Source organism: Artemia franciscana, chromosome 15, assembly GCF_032884065.1.
Source record: "Artemia franciscana chromosome 15, ASM3288406v1, whole genome shotgun sequence".
In the NCBI taxonomy this organism is placed as follows: domain Eukaryota; kingdom Metazoa; phylum Arthropoda; class Branchiopoda; order Anostraca; family Artemiidae; genus Artemia; species Artemia franciscana.
Window position 1 is genome coordinate 9575903 of NC_088877.1, and position 16010 is coordinate 9591912.

General features: G+C 33.2%; 2 protein-coding genes across 3 annotated transcripts in view; one reads left to right on the plus strand and one right to left on the minus strand.

The window, feature by feature from the left end:
* The window catches only part of LOC136036029 (general transcription factor 3C polypeptide 5-like), a 508607-nt gene that overhangs the window by 64260 nt on the left and 428337 nt on the right, over positions 1–16010 (minus strand). The gene's annotated exons all lie outside the window — the stretch shown is intronic.
* Positions 1–16010, plus strand: part of LOC136036022 (porphobilinogen deaminase-like) — a gene marked incomplete in the record, with an annotated part of 58906 nt that overhangs the window by 27356 nt on the left and 15540 nt on the right. The window contains 2 exon segments of one of the 2 annotated variants that reach the window (XM_065717948.1): positions 2427–2589; positions 11598–12497. In XM_065717948.1, the coding sequence (XP_065574020.1) occupies positions 2427–2589; positions 11598–11923 (489 nt within the window). 2 annotated transcript variants of the gene reach the window in all.

The following is a 16010-nucleotide window of genomic DNA, read 5'->3' on the forward strand; positions in this document are numbered from 1 at the left end:
CCCCGCCTGCCTCTCACATTAGAATTGATGCCACTCCTAACAGAAGATAGGAAACTGAATACGTGCAACGTTGCCTAGCTAAAGTATAAAAATCTTAATTTTGTTAATTAAAATTTAGAAGTCGATATTGCAGTCAAAAAGTAATTTTATGAGCAAATAGTAAAAAAAAACTATAATTATACAACAAATATACGAAAATTTAGTTCTTGGGTCATTGCAAAGCCTCATTTTGAAAAATAGACAGAAGTAGATTATTTGGATATTAAAAAATTCGTGCTAAGATTTTGCTGGGTGAAGCCAGACGGAGTTTTTTTTTTTTTTTTTTATTTATTAGAGATTTAACATTATATTCCTTTCTTATCAATCCCCTACTCTAGTAATGGTCAGAAGCTCTATTTGTTTGGCAGTATGTTGGCCATAGATGTTGAGCAGTTTGTTGTTGTCAGGTTAAGGGGAGTCAATACCTTAAAGGACCACCTTATCTCGCCCATTGTAATTTTTGTTAAAAAAAAAAAACCGACACCTACTTTTCTAGAATTCTTACAAAACCATTTACTTCTCCCGTTTCGTTCTGAAGATAGAAATATTCAGATGTGATGAAACTTACATCACCAGAAAGTGTGAATTTTGTTTTTTTGATTGAATGGAGCTGAATTTTTGTTTTTTGATTCAACGGAGCAGAATTTTCGTTTTTGATTCAACGGAGCAGAATTTTATTTTAAAGTTCAGGAAAGGGTAATCCCTAAATAACTTTACCATACCTAATTTGATCCTAACATACCTGCTAGAAAAGTTAATAATCAGCTTAAAGGAAACAACATTCGAGCAATATGACAGCTTTGGGAGTTCCTTGTGGTCCTACCTTCTTTGATTGAAAACTTGGCCGACACAGAAGACGTAAATGATCGTTCTGTTGGGTATCAGATTTCATAATTTTTCATGTCTTTTCAATCAATGTCCGTTGACAAACGCCATATTCTCAATAGCTCTTTATAATTGCTAGTCTCCAGGGAGAATTCTTTAATGAGCCCTTCGCTTTGAGGCGGTCAGCCGACTCTAAGGCTTGTAAATCATTTTAAGCTATTGAATCCCTTTAAGGCTATTATTTGTTTTGTGTCCTCAGCTGTGATGAGTGTTTTGTTCAAGTAGTGGCATTCGCTTTATCGTTTGCCTAGTACTGTAAGCATAGACAATTCCACAAAATATCCATTGTTTTAAATTGGTTACTTGCATGTGTAAGCCTTGAAAAAAAGGTTTTTAGCTTTTGCGTTTTTAGAACACAGCCCCTCCCCCCTCAGAAAAAAAAATGTATTAGAAGCCTGTACAGAAACTGCTGAGCGATAACTTGAAGAGAACATACCTTCATTTCCTTTATTAGTTTCGTTATTGGGAAGAGATCAAAAGAGGCCAGGATTTACTCTCCGTTTGGATCAACTGCTAATGCGATTTATCTCGGGGAATACTCGGGAATACTCGGAATACTCGGGATACTCGGGGAATCCCGAGTATCGCATTAGTACTAACTTGAATGAAAATATAACGTTAAACAAAAGATAAAATTTGTTTTCAAAATGGATTAAAAGTGAAAGCCTCAAAAAGTGAATCTTTTTTTAGACTCAAATATATTAACTTCCTATGAGCGCTCTAATAAATATAGACGAGAAGAGAGTTTATGATTTTCTCCACCCGGGGAGTTTTTGTTTCTTTATCTGAGGAGCTTCCTTTATTTTACCAAGCCTAGAATATGGATTCTGCGTTGTGTGTCCCCCAATGGGAAGGTGCCCTCTTAACATTGCATAACTCTTTTAGATGTGTGACAGAACTCTAGTTCATCATGGTTTTCCCAGTGTAATTTTACCCACAGTTTGAGTCTAACAATATAAAGTATTTGAGTTTAAATGAAATGGCAAAATTTTTCTCAAATATTGTAGGGATCGGACGATGGCCGAAGTTTTAGACATAATGAATTAGAGGAGATTTTTGTGTGTGTGTCAAGTTCAGATCGTATGTGGCAAAGTAGGACAACTTTTTAGATGTGGTCGTAGAATAGGGTAAATACTGGGTCGGGGAGTCAAAGAAAATGTTAAATAAGGTCAGATTGCGAATAACTTTACCTCAGGAGATGTACATTATGACAGAGTTAGAACAAGTAACAAATCAATGCGTCGATAAAAAAGAAAAAAGTACGTTGATATAAGCTACCTCATAGGGTGAAAGAGAATAAAATTAAAGTACTGCAACTAAACAAAAAACAAATGAGAGCAAATGAAAATAAAACGGAAGAGCAAAAGAAAAAAAAAGGAAGACACGAAAAGAAAATTGGGTCTTTGGGTGTTTAGTTAGTTTACACAGCAAAGGAATGATTTTTTATGTTTATTGTTTTTACATCTCTTTAATCTTATTTTGGGACGTTGATATCTTTTCAGGTTTTAGATCCATCTGTATGTATGTACGCCATTGGTCAAGGGGCGTTAGCCATTGAGTGTCGTGAAGGAGATAAAGAAACTATTGAACTTCTTAGTCATTTGTACCACGCTGAAACGGCGCTACGTTGCGTGGCAGAACGGTCATTTCTTCGCACGTTAGAAGGTGAGAAGACCTTAACTATCTGAAAATACCCTAACTAATCAATCGCTCAAAACAACCGCCCCCTCCTTCTCCCTTTCGTTAGAAATAAGTTAAATGAGTTAATGAGATTTTCGTCATGTCGAAAGGTTGCACAGTATCTGCCATATATGTCAAGCAAGTTCAACCTACTGTCGCGCCACCTATCCTTGTTCTCTGGCGTAAACAAAGCAAGTTCAACCTACTGTCGCGCCACCTATCCTTGTTCTCTGGTGTAAACAAAGTCCTCCAGTTATTATGGCCACTCTGGCTTTGACTCGTCCAATTGATGTGTGAACTAGAAACTTGCTTAATTGAAATGGTTATCGCAATAATTTAACAAGCTACTGAAATAGTTGAAACATCATATTTAATGATTTAATCGTAAAAAGCTTCAGGTGAGTACCTGCTCCCCTCCCACAAAATCAGTTCTGCCCTCTCAAGTTAAAGTCTGGCTTTGGTCGGAGTTAGCCTATGGTCTTTCGGTGGTTTGCACATCTTTTTTCTTCTGTTCCTGCCTCCTTTCCTTCTTCTTGAACAACCTTGTTTGTAATCAGTCTTTCATCCAAGCCTCCAGTCTAGTTTCCATATCTATTCCTTACTCCAATCTGTATAGAGTCTTTTGGTTTCACTCAGAATTCCAGATCTCAAACTTGAAGAAATTTTATGTAGCTATCTGGAAAATTTCCAAATGTCGGTCACAGTTATTCCAATAGTGAAAACTGAGCAAAGAGTAAAATATGGTCAATCGTGAATAAATTTTAAATTGAAATCCCGAAGTTAGTATATATGTTAAAAACAACTCTACTGTAATACAATACTGAGAAACATCAGCATTTTTCACCGTAGGGAGCTCAAAACCTGTTATCAAAGGGCTTGAGCAAAGAGTAAGGGTAACTTCTAAGAGTGTGAACTGGCGCTAGTGTCGAAAAAATTACCACCTTTTTTCGGTGTAATAATAATCATAATTAAATTTAATTAGTATAATTTGTAAAATTAGGGTAGTAATAAGTGTTGGATCTCAGTTCCTGACTGAAAAATAATTATAGAGCTGAAAAAACTACCAAGTGTTGCCAAATGTTAGATGGTATTGATATTGTTTTTTGTCGACATTAGTGTCAATTTCCACTCTTGTTACATACTCTTTTGGCTGGATTTCAATAAAAAATTACTCTAGAATAAAAATCTGTGGATTTTTAAAGTACTTAGCAAGTAACTGGTAAAAGTAATAGTTTACTATCAAGAAAGAAAACGATCAGAAATGGGGTTCAAAAATGAGGTTCTTAAAGGCCAAACGAAAATACGGAAGAAACACACAAAGCGGCTATTTCGAGAGAACAACCGCCTCTCCTCTTCAGTGCGAACAAAACAATATAATCAAGGATGATGCCGGCATTTCTGGATTTTTTTTTTTTTTTTTGGCATTTTCCTTGATTTTATTATTTTGGTCGCGCTGGAGAAGATAGGCGGTTGTTCTCTCGAAATAGCCGCTTTGTGTGTTTCTTCAGTATTTTCGTTTGGCCTTCATTAAATGCTAGAACAATTGAAATAAAATAATGATTTTGAGTGAAATAATTTTATTTAATGAGATTTTTTTAATATAATCGTGTTATATATCAGTTGAAAGCTCCTAATATAAAGGTTTTAAATATCAGAGTCTTATCCTATAGTTTTTATTTTTTCGTCGCTCAAAATTGAATTTTTCTAAAAGTTGTATCTTTTTACCATAAGTATTGGATAGGGAGAAAAAAAACTTTAAAGATCTAAAAATCCCTTTGCATGTATGATTTGTTTAGAATAAACTATATTTTATGATAGAAATAAACTTTTTTTTTTAGTTCTACCAGGGTTTCTTTTTCAGCTATGGATAATCATATCAAACCAGTAGCCGTAGCGTTTCAGTAGGGTTACCTCGAATTGAAACAGTGAGTTCTAATTCTACCAAAAATAATTCAAAAAAAGCTTGGGTTTCATCACCATTTTTCATCCCTCAGAAATGAATTTGTCAAAAAAAAATTTCTCTATACCAGATGTACTGGGTAAAAAAAGAACTTGAAGAGATTTTTTACAGAAATATAAAATTGACACATGTTTTTTTCAGTCAATATGGCCTTCAAGCAGTTTCCTTAATTCGGAAAGGATGTGAGTCGGAGCAATGAGTTCTACCAAATTTTCGTTTTCTGCCAAGGGTAATCATATCAAACCAGCTACCATTTCTAATTCTACCAAAAATAATCAAAAAATCAGCTAGGGTTCCATCGCCATTTATCATCGCTCAGAATTGAATGTGTGTAGAAGTTATATACCAACTTTTATCTTCTGATAAGGATAATCATATCAAACCAGCGGTCCTGGCATTTCAGTTGGGTTACTTCGATATGAAACATGAAACAGCGAGTTCTAATTCTACCAAAAAAAAAAAAAAAAAAAAAAAACCAGCCAGGGATTCCATTGCCATTTTTGTGCCTCTACCCCCAACGATAGATTGGGGAGGGGAGAATGCTATGACTACTGGTTTGATACGACTACCCATAGCTGAAAACGAAACTTTTTAGAACTAAAAAAATGTTTATTTCAATCATAAAATATAGTTTATTCTAAACAAATCGTATCCTCAAATGGATTTATAAATCTTTAAAAAAAAGTTCTCCATATGGCAAAAAGATAAAACTTGTCGAAAAATTCAATTTTGAGGGACGAAAAAAATAAAAACTAGGGTAAGACTTTGATATTTAAAATGTTTCTGTTAGGAGTTTTCAACTGATATGTCACATGATTATATTAAAAAAAATCTCATTAAATAAAATTATTTCAATCCAGATCATTGTTTTATTTGAATTGCTCTAACATTATTTTTGCTTCTATTAATGTTTGACGTTGTTTTAGTATAATAACTAAAAAAAAAATGTCGCTTCTATCAAAATCGTGGTTTTATTCCGATTGGCATATCATGTAAATTTATTTTCTATGTTTCAGTAATGTTTAACGTTGTTTTAATTTATTAAATAAAAAAATACTTTAAAAAATTGTTTCGCATGTAATTCACTTTTGGAATAATCCCCGTGTATCTATCTCTGAGTTTGAAAAATAACTTGAGAAAAAAAAAAAGAACTGCTCCATTGTCTTGAAAAAAAAGAAAAAAGAAAAAAAAGTGTTCAAAAAATAAACAATCATAACAACAGAATGCAAAAGAACAATCCTATTGAAACAATGTCATGTACAAGGTTACATATTATTAATATTGTTGATTAAATCATGAAAGCTTTGTTTGAGGAGTGGAAAACTGTTAAAATCGTGTTCTTTTTGGACTTGAATGATTCGGCTCGTGGATTTCAGGAAGAAACTACAAGAATATAAAAACTGAATTTTATTCAAATACTCTTCCATTTTCTCTGTAGTTGCATGTGAAATCCATTCTAGTAACTTTTCTGATGACTTGGGTATAATATTGAACTGAAAGCTATCCTTTACCCATGAGCCAATTGCACCTTTTTTTTAACCAAGCTAATCCCGGGAGTATGAATTTTATGTCAAAATTTGAATTATGGATAAAAAGAGAGATAAAAAACTGTTGTTTTATCTTTAAATTACAAGATTTATGGCCCAGTCCGCCAAAGTTACTATCCCGTGATAAAATAGGATTGTTCAAACGATTATGATCGCGGACTGACATCCCTCTCCCACTGCTTTCAACAAGTTTCCCCTTACAAACCCAGCTCATTTTCTTTTTTTTAATGGCGGACTCATCCTCATTTCGGGATAACATAGGCAAATCGATATGATGTAACCTTGACAGTGATTTATTTTCAGTTTGAATTAATGATTGCATTGTTCTCTCCATACATCCCTCCCACATTGTTTCATAGAACTCAACCAATTGCATAACATTAGATGCGTCCTTTCACGCATGGACATAAGAAACAGCTATTGCTTTATGTCCCTTGACTAGATTTGAATTTGATGCATCACATACTTCCATTAATTTTGATTTGCAGTCCACTGTTATTTTGTCGCTTTGTAGGAGTGAATTTTGGAAATTTTTAAAGCGTAAAAAGGCTTTTTCACCTGAAGGCATATCAGTGGTTTGATAGGCATGTTTTTTGCAATGTTGTATACGATTATTTAACTTTATTTCACTTTGATGTCTAGAAAGACATAGTGGACAATAGAAGCAAATTCCCTCTATTAATAGATTTCTCTTCAATCAAAAGTCGACTTATGCTTGTTATAGGAAAAATAGTCCCCATATGAATTTTCATCTTTAAGTGGCTTGTAGAGAAAACAAATCCAATGTTTTACTTGTTCTATTATTGGTACTCTAACAGAATATAACACTCCCTTCTTATTAGTTTGCGCACCCTCTTCAAATACAGTACAGACACTCCCACCCCCAAATCTTGATTTTCCCGTTCAATTTTTTTTTTTTTTTTTTTAGGAAAAATTGGATATTTTCCCTCTAAACACTGGAAATCGACCTTTGGGAAGTCATTACTCCCATTACTTGCTAATAAGTCAGGATTTTTTACTGAAGCAAAAGAATTCTTAAACATTATAAACCTGTCTCAAATTGTACGCTTTGAACTTCCCCGGTAGCTGACAAATCTGGGCGGCATTTAGTTTTTTATCCCTCCCTCCCCTTAAAACAAAATTGAATCTACTTCAACGCAACTCTAAATTTTCTATGAAGAAAATGACTGAGCCACTGCCATTCTCGGCAAAGCTACCTGTTCCTGGAACGGTCTTGTGTATTTATTTCATAAAATTATCTTCATACTCATGGAAATCCATGTGAACGGCTTCATTTTCAGTGTTAGTTTATGCGTAGGATGTTTGTCCCGATTTTTCGTTGTAATAATGTACTTTCTGGTTTATATATGCCTTTATAGAGTCTCCCCAAACCTGAAGTTGATTCTCTATAATATTTTGTATTTTATTGTTATAAATATGTAATGAATCAATGGGGTCCGTCATTAAAACAGAGCCAGGAATAATTGGATCGCAAAAGGTTAACCTATGTATTCTAAGAGGGTTTAAAGTTATATTAAAATCCAACAAATTTATAGTATCCTGGGCTGAAGTCTAAGACCCCATACTATTTTGTTGCTTAAAAACTCTTCCCTCGTGAATAATATTCTGAATGTGTGAGACTGATGGAGATGTGACATCTGTCAACTCACGACTTATGAGTTCATTTGAACTAAGCTGGTCAGCCCGACCAAAGCCTCCTCCTAGTACATTTTCATTTTCGATGGTGTTCGCTTGAGCTGAAGTACCCTAGGGGATGATGAAAAAAAATACTCGATTCACTGAACCATTCTCTCATAAGATGTTGGTTGGCTTCCTTAGTTTCATTGTTTGGGGGTTGAATCATGTCTCCCCATCATTGAAATGTTTCCTATATGCTCATTAATCTGCATCATTGATATTTTACTACCATCAGCTGCAACCTTGAAAAAGAATAAGTAAATTTATTTCTTTGAAATAATTACTTTTAAATATATATATATATATATATATATATATATATATATATATATATATATATATATATATATATATATATATATATATATATATATATATATATATATATATATATATATATATATGTATATATATATATATATGTATATATATATAGATATATGTATATATATATATATATATATATATATATATATATATATATATATATATATATATATATATAGAGATATATATATATATATATATACTGTTTGTTTGTTTGTACCTCTGTTAATCTACTGTACTTCTTTACTTCTGTTCTCTAAAAAATTCACTGTAGTTTTTGCTTAAGCCATCAACAATTGCAATTAAAACTAAAAAAAGAAGGTTAAAAAAAAAAAAAAAAAAAGAAAATAAAAAAAAATTAAAAAAAGTTAAAAAAATTAAAAAAATAAAACACAAAAAAGACTAAAAAAGAAAACACCATAAAAACTAAATATATATATTATATATTAATATATATATTACTTTCTCCAATGGATTTTAAAATAAAATAAGAAAAGATGTTATTTTATGATTATGATAGCTTAAAAAGTAATATAAAACTCTTCGTATTAAAGTGATACAGAATGAAAATGGTAAAAATGATCATGGTTAAGGCACTATTTAAATAGGGAAATTATTTGGTGTCTTAATTATATACAAAAACATAGCAGATCAGGTAAATAATTTTAAAATGTGGAAACTATATAAAAGGCATTTTCAATGACTTGCATGTTGCATAGGGTTAGCTTCCTCCAACCGTTCAGAAATAATAGTGATCTACGCCATGAACATTTGCTAACTATTCTTTCAATATCCGTTCAAAGTCATCTTCAGTTTTGATATTGCAGAGATTCAAATCCGAGGCGTGTGGTTCTTCATTGAGAACTGGTTCAGGGATAATCTAGAAAAAAAAAAAAAACATTTTCCTTTTTTTTCTTGAAACAGCTATTATTTTAATCTGCAAAAGAATTAATTATTTCCTACAGTGAACATCTGGAGAAAGAATATGCTATTATGTTTTTCCGTTAATGGAAAAAAAAAACTAAAATACCGTTTGACAGTGGAAATATATAAAAAAAGGAATTTAAATAACTTACCCGTTGTATGGTGGTAGTTTTTTTCAATTCCATATTTGTACCTTTCCAATGAATATTCAATTGTTGCTATAAAATATGTGGTCTCTTCCTCGGCTCTGGGCTTAAATCTCTTAGGTGGATGTGTTGTTTCCGCGTTAGAGTTCTCCTAGAATAAAAAAGGATTTTTCTTTGGGGGGGGGGGGGGCTTGTATTTAAATAAAAACACTATTCAGTTCTCTCTAGCTACTACTGAAAATAAGCAATTCCCTACCTCGTCATTTTAATGCTTACATAATACATTTTTTTCTCAAATATTTTACTCAAAATATAACTTTATTTGAAAATTGTCAAATTTCTATTCATATTTGATGAAAAACCATTGTAGCCCCAATAATATCATTAGGGATGTGCAAAAGACCTGTATAATCACCTACCAAATATGAAGTTATATTGTATCTATAATCAGTTAATACGAAGAGGAGTTTCCTTCTGTTCATCCATGCAAACGTTAAAATGTGCATGCGATGGAGGTTGAATTTTTATCCGATAGATGACAATAGTATTAATGTCGGAAATTTTTTTTATATGGAAGAAGGGATGGATGGTGCCATTTGAAAGAATATTAATTTGAATGGACTTGAATAATTGAAAAGGGAATATTGTATAGATTTTATCAACCCACCGGCCCTCGTATAAGTTGAATTAATATTAATAAATTCTTACCTAATCGAAGTAACTTTTCATATTGGACTTGAACATGGTATAGTGTTTACTCAGCTCTATTTGAAACTGCACTGTGTATAAATAAATTCCACTCGAGGATTATATACTTTTGGAAAGAATAGCTGGTATTCCAATTCAAATAAACCGGTTAATAAAGCATATTAACTTTATGGTAAAGTAAACCGGTTTATTTGACACCAGATGTATCAATGTATGAATGACCGCTTAGATTGTTGCCTACCCTGGGGTACTTACTGTTCGTGTTCGGGCCTGTAGAAGCCTCAACGGGAGTGGTGTGGTATCGCTGTCGGAGGGCCGTCCTAAAGTATTACTAGCTTCACTACTCTACTCAGAGTTGAACTTGTATTAAATTTTCGCTTTTGGAAAATCCTAGGTGTATTTATATATTGGGCTGCTGTGTGCACACCTCGTATAATTGATTTTTACTAAAAATGGCTTTTTATATGCATCTGTTGCAGTTTTTCATGCTGCGTTTTCTTGTGACTACGAAAAAAAAAAATCCATTTCTGATATTTACATGGCAAAATAAGAAAAACACGCCTCGTAATATCTCTGATAATATCGCGTATATCCCCAATCTATGTATAAAACAAATTTCTGATTCACATGTAATTATTTGGTATTTTTATCTAAAAAATTGCACCATAAAATCAGTTTTTATCGTCTCCTAAACCATTTACTCCATTGTACGAGGTATGCACGCGGCAGCCATGATATGTGATTCTTTAAAAGTAAAGATGGAAAGATGAGAAAGATGTTTTTGGATGTTTTTAATCACACCGTTTGGAAAGTTTTATAAAAAGACTGAATAGCTTGCAATCTGTATACTGTTCTTTAGATATTGCAAGTTTTTTTCTTGGCCTTCCTCTTTGGATCAAGGATACTTGCATTGCTAAGAAATACAGAGATATCACTGTGAAAATGGACGAAACTTTCAATGAGGTTCCGAATGCGTGGAGAAAACATCGTAGAATTTCCTCCAAATTGTATTCGTGTTTAAATAGTTTTGGTATCATTCAGAGATATTTCTATTTTCGGATCTCCTAGCTGCAATTTTATCTGGATGATATGTAAATTCATTTTTCGTTTTTTTTTTTTTTTTTTTTTTTTTTTTTACTTCTTGCGTGGTATTTTTGTTTGTCGATTTGCCCTTTTCCTTTATTTACTCCTTTATAACAGTATTTTTAATTCTTGTAAAGAGGGTAAAAATAAATTGTTATTATTGTAAGCGACCATATTCAGGGGAATGGAATTTAAGGGAAATGGGAGCTTTCTGGGAGGGTGTAAAGAGGGAGTCTTTGAATAGTTCGAGATAAAGGAGTAACGTGTGTAGCTGTGTTGGCCTCAGACGGCTTGGTGCTGCGGTGAGTTATTAGTTGTAGCAGTAGTAATAAATATGCTAAAAATACATATTTTTTTCGTCAGATAATTGGTATAGGATAATCAAAAGTCTTGATGGTTCTCCCTTGTCGCTTTTCTCTTCTTTTTTTTTACATATAGTTTTTCAACTATGAAAAAGGATGTAAGGAAGGAGTTAAAGGAAATTTGAATTTGTGAGGCTATGAAGAGATTAGGGTGGAGGAGGGGCGTGTCAAAAAGTGGCTTAGAGCTCCAATGAGTTGTTAGTAGTTGTAAATGGCAAGTTGCAGTTTCTTCTTGCAGGTGGCTGTTCTGTGCCTGTTGCCGTTTGTTCTTCGCTAGATAATCAGGTTCTGCAATTGGAAGGCGGTGTTTGGTCACTAGATGGAGCTGAGTCTATCACAGGAGAGTCTTCTGTAGAACTACCAACTCTTCAAGGGAATTTTTGTGATATTAATAGTGTCTTTGTCGGTGTTGTCAGCTCTATTATCAACCCCGAATGTATGAAACTTGCCGAAAAACTCGGTGCAGGTTTAGCTCAAAATTTAATTCAAAAAGGTGCGATGGATATTCTGCGCAAAGCCAGGGCTGACACAGACCTTAAAAAAAATGCTGTCGTTAAGCAATAAAATATATCACAAACTTTGTGATGTTAAATGGACTAAAAACAACTTGGAATATTTAATAGATAATTCTTTATATCGTTGACATATATTAATGATCTATGGGGAGGGGCTGGGATTTTAGAATTAAACAATCCTAATTTAATATACATGGTAGCAGACAAAGGATAGGGAGATTTTCACTCTAAGAATTGCACTCTTAATAACTTTGAAAATGAGTTTCCAATAATTTTTGTAAATTTTTTTGTCAAATAAATAATTAACTTTTTGAATAATATTAAATAATTTAAAAATAGTTTTTTACTACGTTTGCTTTTTGACCCAAGTATTGCAAATTGTTTAACTGTTTTGAAAAGACATGTACTCTATGTTCGCACTAAGACAAATGTATTAGTAAATTATTCCTTTTGATTTTCTAAGATACCCGCCCCCTCCCAAGCAGATATTAAGAAAAATGTCTAACACGTAAAAAAACATATGATATGTATATATAAATATCTGTTGTCTGGAGCATAAGATTCCTTCTCATACGAATAACTTTGTATCATCTTTAAAGAAGTGGACTCATTACTTATACTTAGAGAGAAAAAAAATCGCATGCTTAATGCGTTGCGTGGGTACCGATCTCCTGATTTTCTGCCTTTGGCTGGGAGGGCAACGTCTCTGGCTGACCGTCAAGTCAGGCCATTGACCCCCTTTCCAAACCAAATAGCCTGCGCCACCAAAACTCTAACTCCTGTCCTCAAGGTTTTAAGTCTAGGGCACTAACCACTCGCCTAGGACGGCTCACTACACATACTCAAGTCTACGATACTTTACCACTTGGCTAGGACGGCTGATTAAGCCTACTGAAATTCATGCCTTTGTTATTTATTGAAGATCTTCTGACAGATAAGGAGGATGAAGACTAGATAACGATTGAAAGCAGGGATAGAATCTTAAATTCTCCCGAATTTCTTATTCGAAAATAGATAATTTTTCACCCTACTATTACTGTCACTCGAAGAAAAAAAAATCATCGTACATGCTTGATTAGCAAGTGAACTTGATTCAGCCTGGGGGTTACAGACAAAACGTGATCGTGGTAATTTACTTTGAACTAAAAGCACCTTTTTTCTCCTTTATTTTACATAAATTTTATAAATGGCAACATAACAACCTAGAAATACATCTCCATATGTATTTCTGACTGCTGATGAGAGTTGGCGTTGGAGATTTGTTCTATCCCTTCCCAGGTGGTAATATTTTTTTTTTTTTTTTTGGTAAAATTCTAGTTAATTGACTTCTTGCTATCTCAGAAAGGGTTTAGGTTAGGAAAATGAAACTTTCAGGGATGAATCTACAAACTAAAGTATGTCTCAGGAAGGTATTTTGATGCAACTACGTCCACTCCTTCTCCCTCTAGAGGGCCCTGACCTTTGATGACCTTTAAAAATGTGTATGTTATAAAAGTGAAACCTTGCAAAATAGATCTTCTGCTTAATTGAAGTTCAACAAAATTGTTTTCAGCTTCATAACTTTGCTCAATTCCATTTTATAAGGTTTTAAAGATGTGCAAAGTACATTTCCAAAATTTTGAAAAAAACACATTGATTTGGCTCAAAATTCTACTTAAATAACAGGAATCACATTTTCAGAACTAAAGGCAGAGAAAAAACAACTAGTATCTGAAAATTAAGGTAAAATGTTGTTTTGTCAAATTTTCAATAGGTATACACCTGTCCTGTAGGCAAATTTCAGGGCCCTCTAGAGGGAGAAGGGGTGGAGGTGGGTACTTTAAAATACATTCCCAGGACATATTTTAGCCTGTAGACCCATCCCTGAAAGTTTCACTTTCCTAACCTAAACCCTTTCCAATATCACAAGAAGTCAATTAACTAGAATTTTACCTTTTTTTTTGAAAATCGTGTTCAAGATTACCCACACTTCATCCAACTTTGAATAATTATTTTATATTTTGTAATGTTTATGTAACTTTCTAATTTATTGAAAGTCGGCCATGCTAAAAATTTGAAGAACCCCTTTTTACAGATTACTTATTCACTTATATTGAAAAAAAAATGTAGAAAATTATACTAAGATCCTTTTGTTTTTAGTCCTTACAATGTTGTTCATTTTTTGGAAAGCTTGGATTGCAATATTCAACAGAAAAAAAATGAATTCCTATATGGTAAGGGTAGATGAAGCTAAATGACGTTGGTCGGAAAAGCTAGTGCTTAGGGCAGGGTTTATGCTTTTTGTTTTTGCCTAGTCAAACCAGGATCTCGGAATTAGGGCAGTATGTATTGCGTTGTGGTTTTTTAATATGCATTTCTACCAGGTATGTGCCTTAATTAGTTTTTTATGCTGGTGAAATATCTGTGGCACTCTGTATTTATTTCATTTTGACGCCATCTAAAACACTTGCTACTGTTAGTAAAGATGGCAGCAGTGCTACAATCATTCTTGGGCCATATATTTTACAGTGCGTTCGAGTATCACTGAATGGCGCTTAACACAAATTATGCTTGAGTAGCTTTTTGGACTGGCAAAATATCAGCAACAATTTGTATTCACCATATTTTGCGCAATCTAAATTTTTGCTGATTTTATTATAGTTGAATATAAGTGGCAGTTATGTTCTCATCACTCTCAGGCCATTGGTTTTATAGTGCGTCCGAGTATCGGACTCATCCACTTATGTGGTGACTTGTTAACTAAAACGCAATGGACATCTAAGTTAATAACAATATTAACCAAAAGCAATCCATTTGTAAACGTATCTTATTTTCAAATTTCTCAATGTGTTGTCAGGTTTCGTAATTACTCTTCCCTCTTGTTCCCTAGGTATAATTTTATATGGTTTTTTTTCTGTTTTTGGAAAAACTGATTTTTTTATTTACAAAAAGCTTCACTTATCCTACATTCTCTGGGGCTAGTAGACATAACTTATGTGACAACTAACCTAGTCCGTTACAAGTAATAATCCTCCTAACCTTTGACGTCATTAACTTACGATTAGTCGGACTTAATCGAATAAGTAATCTTCGAATGCTCGAACGCACCGCTCGAACTTCTTACTTGTTGTTTCTTATTTCAGTCACATTTTTTACAAGTTAGTATTTACTGTTTTCCTACAGGGTAATATGTAATTTGTTGAAATGGACTTATCTATTTTATTTCAACATTGCCCTGTGTATATGTACCCACTAGCCTCGTTTCCCCTCCTTGATATCAAAGCTAAAATTTTACGTGTCATCAAAGCTAAAAATTTTGAAATTAAAAAATGTACTTCAACTTTTTTTAGGCGAATAATAAGTTTCGTTGTGTTATTTGTCGTAAGGAAATTATACAAAGTTTTATGATAGTTAGATAAACCTAGATTTACGATAAACATAAACGGTGGTAGGAGTGTTGGCTGGGGCTAGATTCCCCTTTTATCGCTTGGGGGGATGGGGGCTTTTACAAAAAAAAAATTTCAGTGGGGGAGGGGGGTACAAAAAAACCATCAAAAATATGTTTACATTCATTTTTGTAAAAATTTTTACGAGTAGGGCAAATATTTTGGAGGGCGGGGGGGGGGGGGTACAAAGGATTTCTTTTTTGGAGGGGGGATTTTTTGAGGGGGTATAAATCAACTAAAAACACGTCAAAATTTGTTGGTATTCATTTTCGTTACATTTTGTGTAACAAACAATTTTTGTCAATTTTTTGGACAAATATCTCGGGGGGGAGGGCGTCTAAATTTCTTATTAAAAGAGGATTTGACGGTTAATAAAAAAAAACATTACTCAGGAAAGTGTTTGTTTTGCCTTAAAAAGTTGCGAGTTTGAGGCAATGTCTTTAATTGAATGCATTATTTGTGCTTATATGTGATTCATAGCTAATATCGGCAGAGGTGTGGAAATAAATCAGAAAGTTAATCATTTCTTATGAAATAGAAGTTAATCTTGTCTGCTGAATCTGTTTTGATATCAGAAATCGCTGTATATTTTTATTGTCTTTTTTTGCACTCTTTCTGGGAGAAAACATTGCTCAAAAGACGACTTTAAGAATAATTCTTTGTTGAGTCATAATGGCTTCACTTAGACTACTACCGAGAACGATGATTATT